The sequence below is a fragment of the Manis pentadactyla genome, chromosome 5, assembly GCF_030020395.1.
Source record: "Manis pentadactyla isolate mManPen7 chromosome 5, mManPen7.hap1, whole genome shotgun sequence".
NCBI lineage: Eukaryota > Metazoa > Chordata > Mammalia > Pholidota > Manidae > Manis > Manis pentadactyla.
In genome coordinates this window covers 5,553,457-5,568,342 of record NC_080023.1, presented here as the reverse complement: position 1 = coordinate 5,568,342, position 14,886 = coordinate 5,553,457, and the positions used below count along the sequence as shown (strand labels likewise).

Genomic DNA, 14,886 nt, shown 5'->3' with positions numbered 1-14,886 from the left:
ACCTCCCCTGACCCTCCCCACTGCCCCTTGGGATGCTGAACCAGGGACGGGTGGCCTCAGGGGGCCTGTCTTTGCGGTCTTGCAGAAGTTGATCCCAAGACAAGGATTTGGGGGCAGGTGGTTTGTTTGGGAGGTGATCCCACGAAAGAGGAGAGAGAAAGGGAGAAGACCCTCCACGGAGAGGGATGACAGGCCGGCCACCTCTGGGGGGCCGTGCAGAGGAGCGCGGGAAGCAAACACCGGCACCAGCCCTCTGGAGGGTGAGAAGAGGCCACGGCCTCAGTCCCCACACACGGGGGACAGAGAAAGCCCTGAGGCAGGGATGCTGAGGGCCTCCGGGGGAGTGGGAGGCTGTGTGCCTGCCGGGAACCCCCTGCTGCCGACAGGGAGCTCAGAGGCCGGGGAGTCCAGCCCAGGCGTACACAGCACGTTCCCACTGGTCACGGACGGCATCCTGCCCCCAGCCCGGGCTCCCTCCTCTAGAGCAGGGGGCCCATGTTCAGCACCAAGACCAGGGACCTGGCACACCCTGGTGACCTCCTCCCTCCACCCCAGGAGCCCCACGTCCCTGACCACCCAAGTCTGGCCACCTTTCTGTCCCACGCCTCTCAATATGTGCCCCTCCTCAGTTCCAGCAGGTTCCACACCCGCCTGCCTTTCTAAGCCCTTCAGTCACCTCCTCCAAGTTCAGCTCAGCCAGAGGCGGGTTCTGGGGCAGGCTCGGTCCCTCACCTGGCCTGGCTTCTGTCCTCTGTCCCCAGGTATGCGGGGAGGGAGAGCCCTGTGTTGAGGGAGTTGGACCTTCTGGCTATTGCAAATGATGGCCTGGTACAGAGGCCAGGCACCCTTCTGTTACTGGCATGACTGCTGGCTATGGGCCCAGGCTCGCACCGGTTTAGAGGGAAGGAAGCCAGCCAGGGTGTGCACCTGCCCCTCGGTGCATATCGGCTCATGTCCCTTTGCCTCTCAGCAGCCCGCAGTGGGGAGGCGGCCACCCCAGCTCCCCAGGCCATGTCTCGGGTCTGACTTGTTAAATTCTCCACACCTGTTCTGTCCCATCTGATGCATAACATCTGTGCAGTTTGGTGTCTTTGACCTGGGGTCTGGAATGCTCTGGACTTTTCCCATCAGAATTGGTGGTGGTGCCACTTATGAAGCACGAAAAGCCGCACACAGGCGGGCATATGTATATGTGTATACACACACACACACACACACACACACACACAAGCTGGCCTTTCTGGTGAACGCCACCAGCTGTTTAGTGTGGGCAGCAGGTTGTCATGGTGATGGGAGGGACCCCTAGGGGAGACGATGGACCCCAGGCCCTCCTGAGTCCAGCTAAGACTCTTCAAGGAAAAGAGGGAAAGAAAGATGAGGCCTGGGGGAGGGAGAGAAGAGGGCGGGCCTTCTGGGCGTCTGGATGCCGTTCTGCCGTCCCTTGAGGGTGCAGGGCACTGCGTACTTTTCCGCAAAGGCCAACACCATAGGGCTTCTGGGCTCTCCCAGCTGTGTGATGCTGCTCGGCCCACTGCTTTGAGCACCAGGTGCTCATTTTCAGGAGAGCCATGGCATCTCAAAGCGGGGGTGGTGAGGACCCCGAGATGGAGCAGGATGCACACCCTGAAGCAGCCCAGTCAGCGCTAACCTCCCCCACCCTCCCACCCTCCCACCCCCACATGTGCACACCCTCTACAGTTTGCAAAGCCCAGGGACCGCACGGTCTAGCTCAGAGACACAGGCAGGGTGGTGTCACAGCTCAGTGACATGTGAGGACAGTGAGGCTTGGACAGCTATACTTGTTAACTCCGCACAAAACAGAGTCCGGCCCTCACACCTTGTTCCTGATTCGGACGCGCTGGTAGAGGTGCTCGGGGAAAGGCTTCCGCGGGATGAAGCGGCCCACGCCCTTGCTGACGTTAATGTTGCCGTCCTCAAAGACGATCTTGCCCTGGCTGATGACCACCAGCGGGGCGCCGTGGCACTCCATGCCTTCGAAGATATTGTACTCCACAGCCTGCGGGAAGACCCACACCACGTTACCGCCGTCCGCACGTGCCAGGCTGCTCACGGTGTCTCAACACCCAGCAGACACATTTCCGGTGCCCCCTCTCTCTGAAAACCTCTTCTTTAGTTCTGTCTAATATTCCGTCATGTGCTCTTGTGCTAGTACAACCAACCCCTCACCGTCGGGCATTTAGGTTGTGGGTGGTCTTCATGCAACAAATATTGTGAGGCATCATGAGGTGAATGTGGCTGCTCTGACTATAATGGACACTTTTGTGTCTTTTCTAAAAAAATAATTTCTTTAGGGTAGTTTTCTAAAATTAAATTACTGCTCAAGGGTTATGAGCTTTCTCAAGACGCTCTTTGCAGACGGCCAAATTACCTTCCAAAGGCACCAGACTGACTGACATGACAGCGGTCACGCAGCAGAGAGACGCCATGACTTCAGGCCTACGAAACCCCTCCAGCACTGGGCAAGGGCGTTTTTATTTACTTTTCTGCTAATTTGAAAGCCAAAACATGTCCTTAAAAACAAGCATTCTTTTTATTATTCTTAAAGTGAACACAATGACCACTAGCCAACTGCTTTCTATTTATTACTTAAAAAGTAGGTCATATAAATGATAAAAGAAAAATAAAACAGTACAAAAGATATTTGACATTTAACAAGTGGGTCTCTCTTCTACCCCAGACTGAAACAAATGCCTCCACAAGATTCTCATGAGCCCCAGATATTTTCCATGTGTCACTAGTGCAGACATCGCAAGAGTACTGAACCTATGCTTTTCACCTTAATTTTCTGCTTACCTCAGAAATTGTTCCATATTAGCAATGCACATGGCTTAATGTTTTTAAGATGCTTTAAACTGCTATGGCTATTCCAGCACAGGGACATACTATCATTTATTTATCTAGTTCCAGGAACAAACACATGAAACCTACTTCTGCGTGTCTGCCTGGCAGGTGTTGAACGATGTGGAGTCTGGATTAAAATAGATTTCAACTGTGATAAATCGTCCTCCCAAAGGGTGGCAGCGTTTCCATTTCCAGCAAAACTCTGTGAGCTTGTCTGCCTCCCACCGTGTGGCCACACCCGTGTCCTAATAACCCCCTGGCCCTCAGTCACTGGCACCAGGTGAAAAACGGCATCTCTACTATTGTGATTGGAATTATAAGTGTGACTAGGTTTGTTTTTAAATCACCACAAACCAACTTCTAGAAGTGTATGTCTTCTTGTGTAACTGCATCTTTTTACCCTGCCGTATTTATTAGGTTTTTGATATTTTCTTGGTGGTTTCCAAGGATGTATTCAACGTTAAGGGATTTATCCGTGTGCCGGTCGTGTGTATTGCAAATACCTCCCCTGTCTGTCCTCTGCCTTCTGATGTCATACAAGGGAATAATGTTACTGTTGTTTTGCCCTACACGAGGTTTTTTGTTTAATTTGTATGTGGCCAATGCCCAAACAGACCACTCTCCTTTTTACATTTTCTAAGTTTTCTGTCTTGCTTAGACAGGTCTCCCTTTCAAAAGTATAAATTTAAAACCTGTATTTTATTCTATTCCTTTCAAAACTTTATTTCAGTCTTAGATCCATTTTGAATTTCTTCTGTGCTAAAGACCATAGCAGAGAGCCGGCCGGCACTCTAACACAAAACTGGTTGAATGGCCGCCTGTGGTCTGACTGTAACTGTCTCCGTCACTGGAAACCATGTTCCAATACTGTAATCCACTTTCAGGCTTCAGGGGGGCATGGCCTTGCCGATACCCTGATTTCTTAACTTCTGGCATCCAAACCAGGAGAAAATTTATTTCTGTTGTGTTAAGCCACCAGGTTGTGATACTTTGTTACGGCAGCCACAGAAAACTAACCCAGAGCCTCTGTCCATTTCTTATTTGTCAGTAACAGGACACCTAACTTAGACTGCTGTGAGTTAACGGTAAGTGTGGTGATGCATGGAGAGCGGACATGCTAAGCACAGAATAACTACACAAAATACTTGGCTGGATTTAGTAAGAACTGGAACCCCCAGGCGTGAGCCTAAGACCTGCATGGCCACTGAGCGTGCACTGCGATAAGAAGGGCGACAGGCCCATGTGTGCCTGGCTCAGCCTCCTTCCAACCCCGTCTCCCTTTCCAGGCACCAGGATGAGAGCCTTTATTGAGCAGCCAACCGGGCCGCCTTCCACTCTGGGCCATGATCACCTCGTGAGCTAAGGGCCACCCTGGCAGCAGGTGCGGTGGGGCTGTGCACTCACCCGTGAGACTTTCTCAAATGTCCTCGCACCGGGACACCTTCCTGACACCCCGAGGGAATGGTGGGGCCCTTCTATGTTGCCAGACCCCACAGGACCACAGTAGTTACAATGGATTTGTGCACCTGCTGGGCAGTGAGTGGAGAAGCCGTGGCCCCAGGGACGCCACCTAAGGCTTGTTTCCTCCTGACCCTGTTCCTGGGGATGGGGTGTGGGAAGCCAGCGTGTCACCAGGAGCACTGGTTACTGTAAGCATGACCATGACTGGTGAGCTGGACAAGAGCTCTGGGTCCCCATGCTGTGTCTCCTGTGGCCGAGTGGGGACGTGGGGGTCATGCTCATGAGCTGCTACAGGTTTTTCTTGATCACTTTCTTACGAGACTTCCTGGCACCCAGGGTCCTGTTCCCACCATGTGGTCTCACCCCTCCCGAGGGAGCTCCAGGCAGACTGGGATGTGGTGCCCACATGGCCATGGCAACCCCATCACAGGGCAATGCCGTGTGTACAAGCTCTGCCTCTAGGCCTGTGTCCCGAACAGAGTTGAAGGAGCTGGAACTAGGCTGTGGCCTGTGTTATTGTGGACGCTGATCTAGACCCCAGACCACAGCTGGTCTTGCAGAGTGGGTTTGAAGCAGGCACTAGGGGAGGGAAGATGCCATGTCTCTCTGCACCCTCGGGTTTGCTGGGTGAGTGCAGAAAGCAAGGGCATGTGAGAGACAAGCACGGAGATAACCCACCACCAAGGCTCGGAGCCTGCAAGACGGGACAGTGTGCAGCCCTGGGGTGTGCTCGAACAGCTCGCTGTAGGTCCAGCCCCGTGCTCTGAGACTGTTAGCAGTGGACCACAAGACGTATCAGGTCAAACCCTTTCCAGCTTGACAACTAAGTTGGGGAGAGAAGCTTGCAGGTGGTACGTCCCCTCTCTGAACCTAAGAATGCATGTATTTGAGGGCGGGGCCACCGAGAGAGGGGGAGAAAGAGAGAGAGAAAACGCATGCAAAGGTATCAGAGCAGCTTGGCTAAACCTGCTCAAACCCCATCTCTCCAACTGGAAGAGAAATTCAAATGACTTATTCATGCCAGGTAACTAACTGATCATATCCTGGTTGGAAACTCCATAAATCACTTTTAACCAGAAGCTTCTAAAATGATTGCAAAGGAAGAATTGCTTATGCAAAGCAGGAGCATCAGGGGCAACCAGGACTTACCGACTTGTGACTCTTGGCTGTGACGGTCTTCACTTTGTCCGGGTCCCAGATGACCACATCAGCGTCCGAGCCCACGGCGATCCGCCCTTTCCTGGGGTACAGGTTAAAGATCTTGGCTGCACTGGTGCTGGTGACAGCGACAAACTGGTTCTCGTCCATCTTCCCAGTAGCCTAAGGGAAGGACCCACCGATGAGGGCGTCCCGTAAAAGGCCAAGAGCAGGGCAGGCAGCACAGACCCCAGCCTGCTGACAGAGTCCTTGCGAGGAACTGGGAATTTCCTTCTCTCCCCAGATGAAAACAGGCCACCCGGGAAGAGGACCAAGGGCCTGGTCTCCTCAGATCAGAAATTTAGTTAACAGCTCAGAGGTATGTTTACATTTGTATAACAGCCACTACAGCATCTTGTCAGTTTCACTGGGCCTGAGTTTAACAGAAAATAGAAATGTCTGCTTTCAAGCCAGTGTCAGAATGTGACCCTGGGGGCTTCCCTACCCAACAGAAGACTCCTCGTATCCACCTGACCCCTCATCCCAAACACACACAGTTTACAAAGTCATTTTTACAGGAACTCAAACTGTGGTTAAAAACAAAACGAGACATTTCCATCCTTAAAGCGTAAAGGACCTATGCTTCAAGAGTCACTGTTTCCTCGCATGCCCGTCTGGTACATCTGCCTCTGCCTTGAAGTGAGAGACGAAGGAAAGTTCCCAGGGGCTGGGGAGAGACGGGGTCCCGCCTTACCACCGCCTTGTCCCAGACGACAGTCATCCGCTCCTCTACCCCGTTGACGCCCTCGGGGATCAGAGTGAAGTTATCCTTGCCCACCGCCTTCTGGGCAGTGCTGTAGGGACAGTGGCCGCTGCCTGTAACCTGCAGGTCCCCACTGGCAAGGATGAAAACAAGGGGGGGTCCAGACCTGAGTTCAGGTCGAAGGGCAAACCCCGACCTCAGACTCTCAACGAGGTTGTGAAGTTGAAACCCCAAGGATTCTGGGGAGAGGATATCAGGACACGCCGTGGGCATCCGTGAGTGATAGCAGAAAGCCCTTTGACCTTTGGTGTCTTGTTCAAAACTGGGAAGAGCCCTGGGTGTCCAGAGAAGGTTCCATGCCACGTGGGCTGCGGGCTGGTCTGGGTAAGGTTCCCCAGGTGGGCCTCCTCTTCCCCAGCTGGGAGAGGGGCTCCGACCCCAGAGATGCCAGGCTGTCCTGCCCTGAAATGCTCTGCCCTGGGACAGTGGGGTCTGCTCTGCACCTCCTGGGGACAAGAGCACCAAGAGGCTGTGGGTGGGCACTCTCGGGGCTGAGAAAGAAGTCGGGAGAGCCAAAGGTGCCAGAGGCCGATGGGGTGCCCGCTGCCATGTGCCTCCCACAACCACAAACAGCCCGCTCTGATGCAATGAGGCCCTGCAATCCCGACAGGCCTGTTTAGATCCTGGCTCTGCCTGGCTGGGCAAGTCGCTACCCTTGTCTTCATGGGCAAAATGGACAGAATGGAACCTTCCATCAAGGATCAGTGGAGCCATTTCCTGGCCTCACCCAGCACACGGCAGGTGCTGAAAATGCTAACTACCCTCCTTCTCTCTCCTCTACCTGCTACCTCTTCCCTTTAAAATTGAGTGTGTGTGAATTTCATGTTGTGTGACTTTCAGCTCAATACTTTAAAAAGGAGAAGAAAAAACTGAGTGCAGCCAATGAATGAATGAATGGGTGGCTAGATGAAGGAATATGTGAGTGTGTGAGTAAAAACCGCAGCCCCCAGTCAGTTCCTGTGTGTCTCACAGTCAGACATTTGCCCTGGAAGAAGGTCAGGTCCCGGGCCCATGTTCTGCAAGTCCACAGGGGGCATGTCGTGTGCTGACATGGGGCTGCTTGCTGCCAGGCAGGGGGTGGCAGGGCTGGCTGCTGTTTTGCGCTGTGCTTGCAGGACAAATTGCTCTTTGTTGGGTGTGGCAAAGTGACACATCTACTGGATTTGCTTTTCCTTCTCTCAGGCTTTAAGATAAAAATACCCTGTGGCTATAAACAAGGGCAAATGCATGCAGTCTAAGGGACCAGCAGTGCATTATTCTGATTATGAATGCAGCAGGCGGAGGCGTCCTCCAATTCAGAGCCCTAGATGAGCAATCATCTAGATGCATGGAAATATATCAGGTGGGATATCCACTCGTTTATCCAACAGAGATGTGCGGCTCACTCCCCCATGCGCTGCCTTTGGAGGCAACAGGGAGGTGCCGAAGAACAGAAAGGAAAGTTCCTCCTACGTCCACCGGCTGGCACTCCAGGGGGGACCCGGGGAGTGATGTGAGAATGAGTGGCGTTTACAACAAATTGGGGGTAGGGCTGGGGCTACTTTTTAAAGCGGGTGACCAGAAATAGCTCATTGAGAAGGAATCTTCCAGCAAAGATCTGGAGATGGCAAAGAGGAAACCACGGGATGTCTCAGAAAAGAGGGCTGGCGGGGGTAACAGCAGGCACGCGGTCAGGAGTTTCTGCATCATGTGGGGGAAGGAAATGTCATGGTGGGTCACACCCTCACCCGACTGAGGCTCCTCCTGAATAGAAGCCCTACGTAGCCTCGCCCACGGGGAAAACTCGCTCATCCCCCAGCTGCAGGCCTGACGGCACCTCCTCCATGAAGCCTCCAAGTCTCTTGGTTCTGAGCGTACCTCAGCGTCTGGAGCAGCCGCACACCTGGCCCTGGAGCCATCTCTGAGGCTTTAGGTGTTCTTGTCCCGCATTGGCTGATAGGCAAACGACTAAAGTAGCCGTGCTCCTACTGTGTGTACACACCTAGCAGGTGCTCTGCAAGCGACAGTGGCCACTTGGTGAGCTCTGAATTCCACACCTTTTGCCTACCTTGTGTCAGAACCAGCTCTGTGGTCAGTACTACAGTGTCCCTGCTTTGACAGTGAGTAACCCAGAGAGCCATCACAGGTTATGTGACATGCCCAGGGTGACAGAGCCAACTAGTGGTTGAAGCGGGATTTGACTCAGCTCTCTTCCTAACTCTGGGTCCTTCCCAATATCCCACAGCACCGGGCACCCAGGTGCAGCGTGAAGAGGCCCCTCTGGCCCCCGGGGCCTGCCTTGAACAGTCGAGAGCCTTGTTCTGAGCACCCAGAGCTTCCAGCCCAAGGCTTCCTGCGTAAGAGCATCTCCACCACCTCCCCAGAAGGCCCTGCCCGCGTGCCCTCCACGCCCCAGGGCTCTCACCAGGCCAGCAGGGAGGTCAGGTAGCCGGGCGTGGTGGGGTCCGGGCTCAGGGGAGGGGAGGTCACGAACGCCGCTGCCTTGGCCCAGTTCCTGCTCCAGTAATGCGTGCCGTCGGTCCCCAGGCTGGCGGCGATGGGCTCGCCGAAAACGAGGGGGCCTTGGGGGCAAACACAAGTGCAGGCTTCAGAGCGAGTGGTCTCTCGGGGATGCTTATGGCACAAAAGCAGGTCTCTGAGGCTGTGCCAGGGAATGAGACTGGCCCAAGGCAGTAGGTCCTTCATCCTTGTCCCAGAACTCACCACGCACACTCCAGTGCCCCCGGCCACTGGGCACTCGGCACCCAGACCACCCGCTCAGCCACCTTCTGGATAGCTAATGCTCTGAGTATCCAGGGATGACTATCATCTCCTTCTACAGATTTCTCAACTGGAGCACAGAGATGTCATCAGCTATCTTAGTTTGGGTTCTGCCAGAAGCAGTTCTTCAAATAAGGAATCAAGTTCAAGTGTTATATTTGGGAGGTGATTCCAGGGAACATTGGCTGGGGATAAGGAAGTGACGTAAGGCAGACACAGGAGGTGAGTTTTCACCAGTCACGGCAGCGCTGCGGCCCAGTACAGCTGGAGACCCATGGAACCCCCGGCCCATGCCCAGGGGAGGGAGAGCTGGGCTATGCGGCCCCAACCCACTGCTCGAGGGCTGCTTCCAGAGCATTCACTTTCCAGAAATCTCCGTTTGCTTTCCAGGGAGTGGGCCAGATATGCTATTGCCAGAACTTAAGGTCACAGACAGTCTCAGGGCTGCCCAGTAAGAATCTCTGGTGCAGAGACAAATGCCAGGGGACAGGGGCCAATGAGACTGCTGCGTTTGCCCAAGGCCACCCTGCAGGCGGGCGGGACGGGCTTTGAGCTCTGCAGGCAGGCTCTGGAGCAGCACCATCCAACAGCACGCCCTGTGGCAATGTTCTGTACTGTGCCATCCAAGACGGCAGCCACTGGCCACATGTGGCTCTTGAGCGTGTCAAATGTGGCTTGTACAACTGAGGAATGAACTTGAAATTGTATGTCATCTGACTGAATGTAAATTGAAGTAGCCACACGTGGCCAGTGGTCACCATTTCTCAGCATAAGCCTAGGACCTGTGTGCATAACTCCCCTGCTCTCTCCTGCACCCTCTGAGCCTCGGTTTCCACATCTGAGGTGGAGCTAACCCCGAACGAGCTGTCTCTAGAGAGCGCCCCCTACAGAATGCCTGCATTTGTCAGCTTGCTCTTAAGAATACTAAAATAAAGGATTGTGGGCTCAGAGCTACCCTGCCCAGCGTGGTGACCACCAGAGCCCATGGCTTTTAAGCACTTGAAGCTGGGGTTGGTCTGAGTGCAGATGCGCTGTATGTGTGAAATACATGCGGATTTCCAAGGCAGGACAGAAAAAATAATGCAAAGCATTTCATTAGTCATTTTTATATTGATTACATGCTGACATAATATTTTAAATATATCAGCTTAAATAAAATACATTATTTAAGATTTTTAAAAATTGAGCTAGTAATACTTCCCTTTTAGGTTTCCTGAGAGAAATAAGAAGTATGATATACACAGAGTACAGTGGGCACTCAGTGGTTGTGGTGGTGTTTATTTCCACCTGGCCATACCCACTGACCCATGGCTCCCTGGTCCGCCTCGCGTGCCTTGGAGGACACGGGCAGACTTTGTCCAGGTGGCACATGTCCTTGGGGAACATCCACCAACACAAAAGGACCCCAGCCACAGTCTCTGTGTAATGGGCACTACCCCCTCCTCTTTCTGTCTGTCTCTCTTTCTGAGCTTGGGAAGGCAGGCTGCTCAGGGCATCCTTCTTCATTCTCAGCCTGGGATTGCAGGGCAATGTGGCCTCGCTGTCAGGAAGGCCTGGGACTGGCCCTCAGGCCCTCCTCTGAGACTCCTAGGGAGAAGCCACTGAGCCAGTTAAAGCCAGTTAGAGCACCTCCAGCTGTGGCCTTACCCCCACAGTCCCCAGGCAGGCAGCCTGGTCCCAAGGCCCCAGCTGAGACACAGAGAGCAAGGGAGGAAGTGAATGGCTGAGCTGGAGCTGAGATCGGCACCAACCAGCAGCTGCAGAGCCCTCAGGACCACCAGGAACTCTGCCAAGTGCTTCACGTCTACAGCCCACCAGGTCTGCTCAGGGGTGAAGCAACAGAGGCCCAAAGTCAGGTTGTGCGTGTCCAGTCTCAGAGCTGGCGCTGACTTCCTGGACCACACTCCCCTGGTGTCCAGCACAGGGCTGCCCCCAGGCCTTCTGGGTGTGGAAGGAAGCCTTCCTCCTTCCAAAGCCACAGATGAGACTGTGTGTGGACCCCATTGTGGACCCTGGGTGCAGTCATCCTAACTACAAATGAGGACACCGAGGCTCAGAACACCACTTACCAAGGTCACACACTGAGCACATGGCACCCCAGGAATCAAGCCTAAAACCAGCTGCACATCCTGTGTCCTTCCCACCATCCCGTCCTCCCTTTTCAGAACAGGCAGAAGGCCCGTGGGGCTCAGGCGGCTGTCAACCGGCACGGTGTCTCTGCCCTGGGCAGTGTTCCCATCAGTGAGCCTGAACCTGCTGGACACCCCACTCCCCTCGGCCCAGCTGCCCCGCAGGAGGCCTGGCGCCGGGCTGCGCACCTTTCTTCCTGGCCAGGGTGATGATGTCGGCCGCGCTCTTGCTCATCACCTTGGTGATGTACACGGGGCAGTTGATCCGGCCCGCAATGGTGATGGCCCGGAACACGGCCTCGGCCTCCAGCTGGGAACACAGCAAACACACGGGTCACGAGAGGCAGGGGCAGCGGGGGGCGCCATTCGCCCCGGGTTCCCAGGGCTCTCCCCGCATCAACGTCCTCGGACTTTCCTTAACTAACTGTGGTTAGAGGAAAACCTACAGCATTAAGGAGGTAGATTTTAAGAGAGAAAGAAAAAAATAAGTCAAAATGTATTTGCTTAGAAAAAGGCAGGATTATGTCATGCTTGCTTGGAAAAACTTTGCATGTTATGTCAGAAGGGGACAGACTCAGAATTAAGGCTCCAGAAGGCTCATAAAGTGGTCTGTTACTCATAGAATGGGCGATGCAATACATATCCTTCACTAGGTGACCACGTGAAAGTGCCACTGGCTGGTTTGGCCCTGCCCCCTCCAGACCAGGGCTTCCCAAACAAAAGGTCCAGTTACGTTTTGTACTCTTTTGAATTTCCAGTCTGGCCTGCGACATGTGGCCCCACTGTCCTGTGATCAGATACACAAAGTCCTCGGTAAGGTTCCTTAGCTGGTTGGAGCCCTGGAGCGCCCAGGGGCCGTAGGGTGAACTTCCTGGCCCTTTTCTGGGCTCCTCTGATTGACTTGCAGCCCCCAGGGCTTCTGAGTCAGAGGGCAGCCCCTGGGGAAGGCCACATGTGCTGGGATGCTCTTGTAGGCAGAAGCAGCGGAGACAGGACAGGGACTCTGGCTGCGCTGTTCCAGCTGGAACAGTATCTGTGAGGGGAGCACCCAGCAACATTAGAGTTTCTTTTACCCAAACAAAGTCTCCTTTACCTCTTCAGGTCTGCTCAGAGCATGGCCCTCAGGACCTGAGATGCCCATCTCTAAGATCCGCTTTTGTTCCTACAAGACAAGAACAGCCAGCAATTACAGGACGTTAGAGCCGGGAGAGGCCAGTCCTCCAACCGCCAGTCGGACACACAGAGCAGCTGAAGCCCGAAGGGTGAGCGGTTTGTGTGGGGACTGGGCCAGTGCCTCTTGGCTCCCTCCACTACTCCTGTGCCCCTTCCCCCTCTGCAGCCCTGGGTGTCTACACCCATACCTAGGAGGCGAGGCGGCAGAGTATTAAGGACCACGCAGCCCTGCTCGGATCTCCGAGTCTCTGCTGCAGGGCTCTCCTTTGGGAAGCAAGGCCGTGTCTGGGTGTGGCATGGATGTGGAAGTCAAAGAGCTTGACCACTTTTCGACTTTGGGCAAGCTGGGCAAGCTCTCTGGCCTCGGTCTTCCTGTCTTTACATCGGGGCCAACAGTGCCTGCATCCCAGAGTTACCACAATGACCTGCAGCCCCCAGGGCTTGTGAGGGGCTGCACATGTGAAATGCCTGCACAATACCTGGTGTATAATGCGGCTCATGAATGGGCTGCGGGCGTTCATTATGGAGTCCCTTCCACGGTCTCCTCCTCTCGGTACCTGTTTTTTTCGCAGCCAACCTCCTCCTCAAGCTTATCCTCTGACCTTGAAATGGGTCCTGAGTTAATGGCCCAAATTCAAACCCATCTGCTCCAAGATTTGCTTTCCTAGGAATACCTGAATTTCTTTAAATAAGGAATGTTTTTTTTTTATCACCCAGATGTCAGTTGTGCTGCTAATTTTAACTTCCACAATTTCTGAGTCATCACGCCTGGACACGTCCCTACCGTGAGCCCTGTACCCTCACAGTCATGAAGACAAAAATCACAATTTCAACTGCACCTGTGGTTATTACTATGCTGGAGCTTATTTTAAGAACATAAACTGAAAACGGTTTCAAGATCTAAGAGCTGGGTGGATTTTTAAGTAAACAATGGAATCATTTCAGCTATTGAAGACGGTGTTTACAAAGCATTTTTGTAAACTGTTTATAGAAAGATTTTATAATATGGAGAGATACCTATGCAAGTTTCAATGTCAGTTACTGTTTCTGTTGGAAGGAAGGAAGAACGGAAGGGGACATAATGGCAGGAAAACAGACCCCCAAAGGCTGGCGCGGGGTTTCCAGTTAGGGACCATGGGCGGAGCCCATGCATGATCTTCGCTCCTTTCTGAAATCCCACTCAAGTGAGAGGAAGGGCACCAAAGCCCAGAGAACGCAGCGAAGATGACAGAAACAGAATCCGCGAGGCCGGGAGGCAGGCTGCAGAAAGCAGCAGCTTTACAGGAGCCGGGAAAGCTCAATCTGAGGTTGGCAGAGAGGAAAGCTAGGAAACCGCGATGCGAACCTTAAGAGCTGGGGGCCCCGCACCAAGCTTCTCGTGCCAGTGTGCGCACGCTCTGGAAAGAGGCTTAGCAGCAACCACGAAGGCCGAACACATGCACGCCCGTCACCCAGCAAGCCCACAGCTAGGTATACACCCACACAAATGCAAGCATCTGTTTGGCCAAAGACCACACAAGAACGTTCTTGGAAGCTTTACACACAATGGTCCCAAATTTGAAACTATCCAAATATCCATCTATCAGAGAATAAATTGTGACATTTTCATGCAGTGGAATTCTGCACCGTAATGAAGAAGAAAGGCTGTTGCTTCATGTAACAAGAGGAATGAACTGAGCAGACCCAGTATAGAGGAGAAGCAGCCAGCCCTGAAGGGGTACGTGCTGTGTGGCACCGTTTTTATGACGCGCAAACCCAGCCACTGGGAAGTGTGTGGCAGGCGCTCCTGCCAGGATCCTGGCGAGCCCACCAAGCCCACCTCCTGGTGTCTGGGCTCTGGTGCGATCCCCTCCCCCAGGTGGGCTGGACCTCGCACCCTGCTTCTACTGAGCAGCACCCAGAAGTAGGGTGTCACTTCTCAGATTAGGTTACAGGATGCCTCCGGCTTCCCCCGGCCCACCTCTCACTCTCTCATCTGCTCACTTGGAAGGCACAAGTCCTGCCGCTGCCCTCATGGCAAGGGACCAAGAGGGCCCCTGGCTAAGGGCCTGGGAAGACCGAGGCCATCCGTCGGACCGCCTGCAAGGAACTGCACCTGCAAACCACTGCCTGAGTGAGGCTGGGAGTGAATCCTGCCCCAGTCCAGCCTTGAGCTGACCAAACCCTGGCCCAAGACCTTCCCTGCAGCCTGTGAGAGGCCTGGGGCCAGAAGACCCGCCAGCCACACCTGGATCCTGACCCACAGGCCCATGAGACAGTAAACATTCACTGTTTAAAGAGGCTAAATTTTGGGGTAATCTGTTGTTAGGTAGCCATACAGAACTAATTTAGATTTTGGTACCCAAAAATACTATGTTCCCATAAAAATTACCTAAAAATGTGGGAGTGGTTTTGGAACCAGGCAGTGAATAGAGGCTGGAAGACTGTAAGCAGCCTACTGGAGGAAGCCCAGAACAGTCTGGAATGGACTGTCGGACTTGGGGACATTGCCGTCAGGGCTCAAAAGGAAATGAGGGCATGTTACTGGAAGCTGGAGCTTGT

At 53.7% G+C, this 14,886-nt stretch overlaps 2 protein-coding genes across 3 annotated transcripts in view; one reads left to right on the top strand and one right to left on the bottom strand.

Moving 5' to 3' along the window:
- Positions 1-14,886, top strand: part of EVC (EvC ciliary complex subunit 1) — a 209,692-nt gene that overhangs the window by 74,215 nt on the left and 120,591 nt on the right. The window lies entirely within an intron of this gene.
- CRMP1 (collapsin response mediator protein 1) overlaps positions 1-14,886 on the bottom strand; it is a 68,342-nt gene that overhangs the window by 4,386 nt on the left and 49,070 nt on the right. For both annotated transcript variants that reach the window (XM_036921155.2, XM_036921156.2), the window contains exons 7-12: positions 12,266-12,334; positions 11,362-11,482; positions 8,688-8,844; positions 6,215-6,356; positions 5,473-5,643; positions 1,838-2,017 (exon numbers count right to left, since the gene is read on the bottom strand). In XM_036921155.2, the coding sequence (XP_036777050.2) occupies positions 1,838-2,017; positions 5,473-5,643; positions 6,215-6,356; positions 8,688-8,844; positions 11,362-11,482; positions 12,266-12,334 (840 nt within the window). The remainder of the gene's footprint in view (positions 1-1,837; positions 2,018-5,472; positions 5,644-6,214; positions 6,357-8,687; positions 8,845-11,361; positions 11,483-12,265; positions 12,335-14,886) is intronic.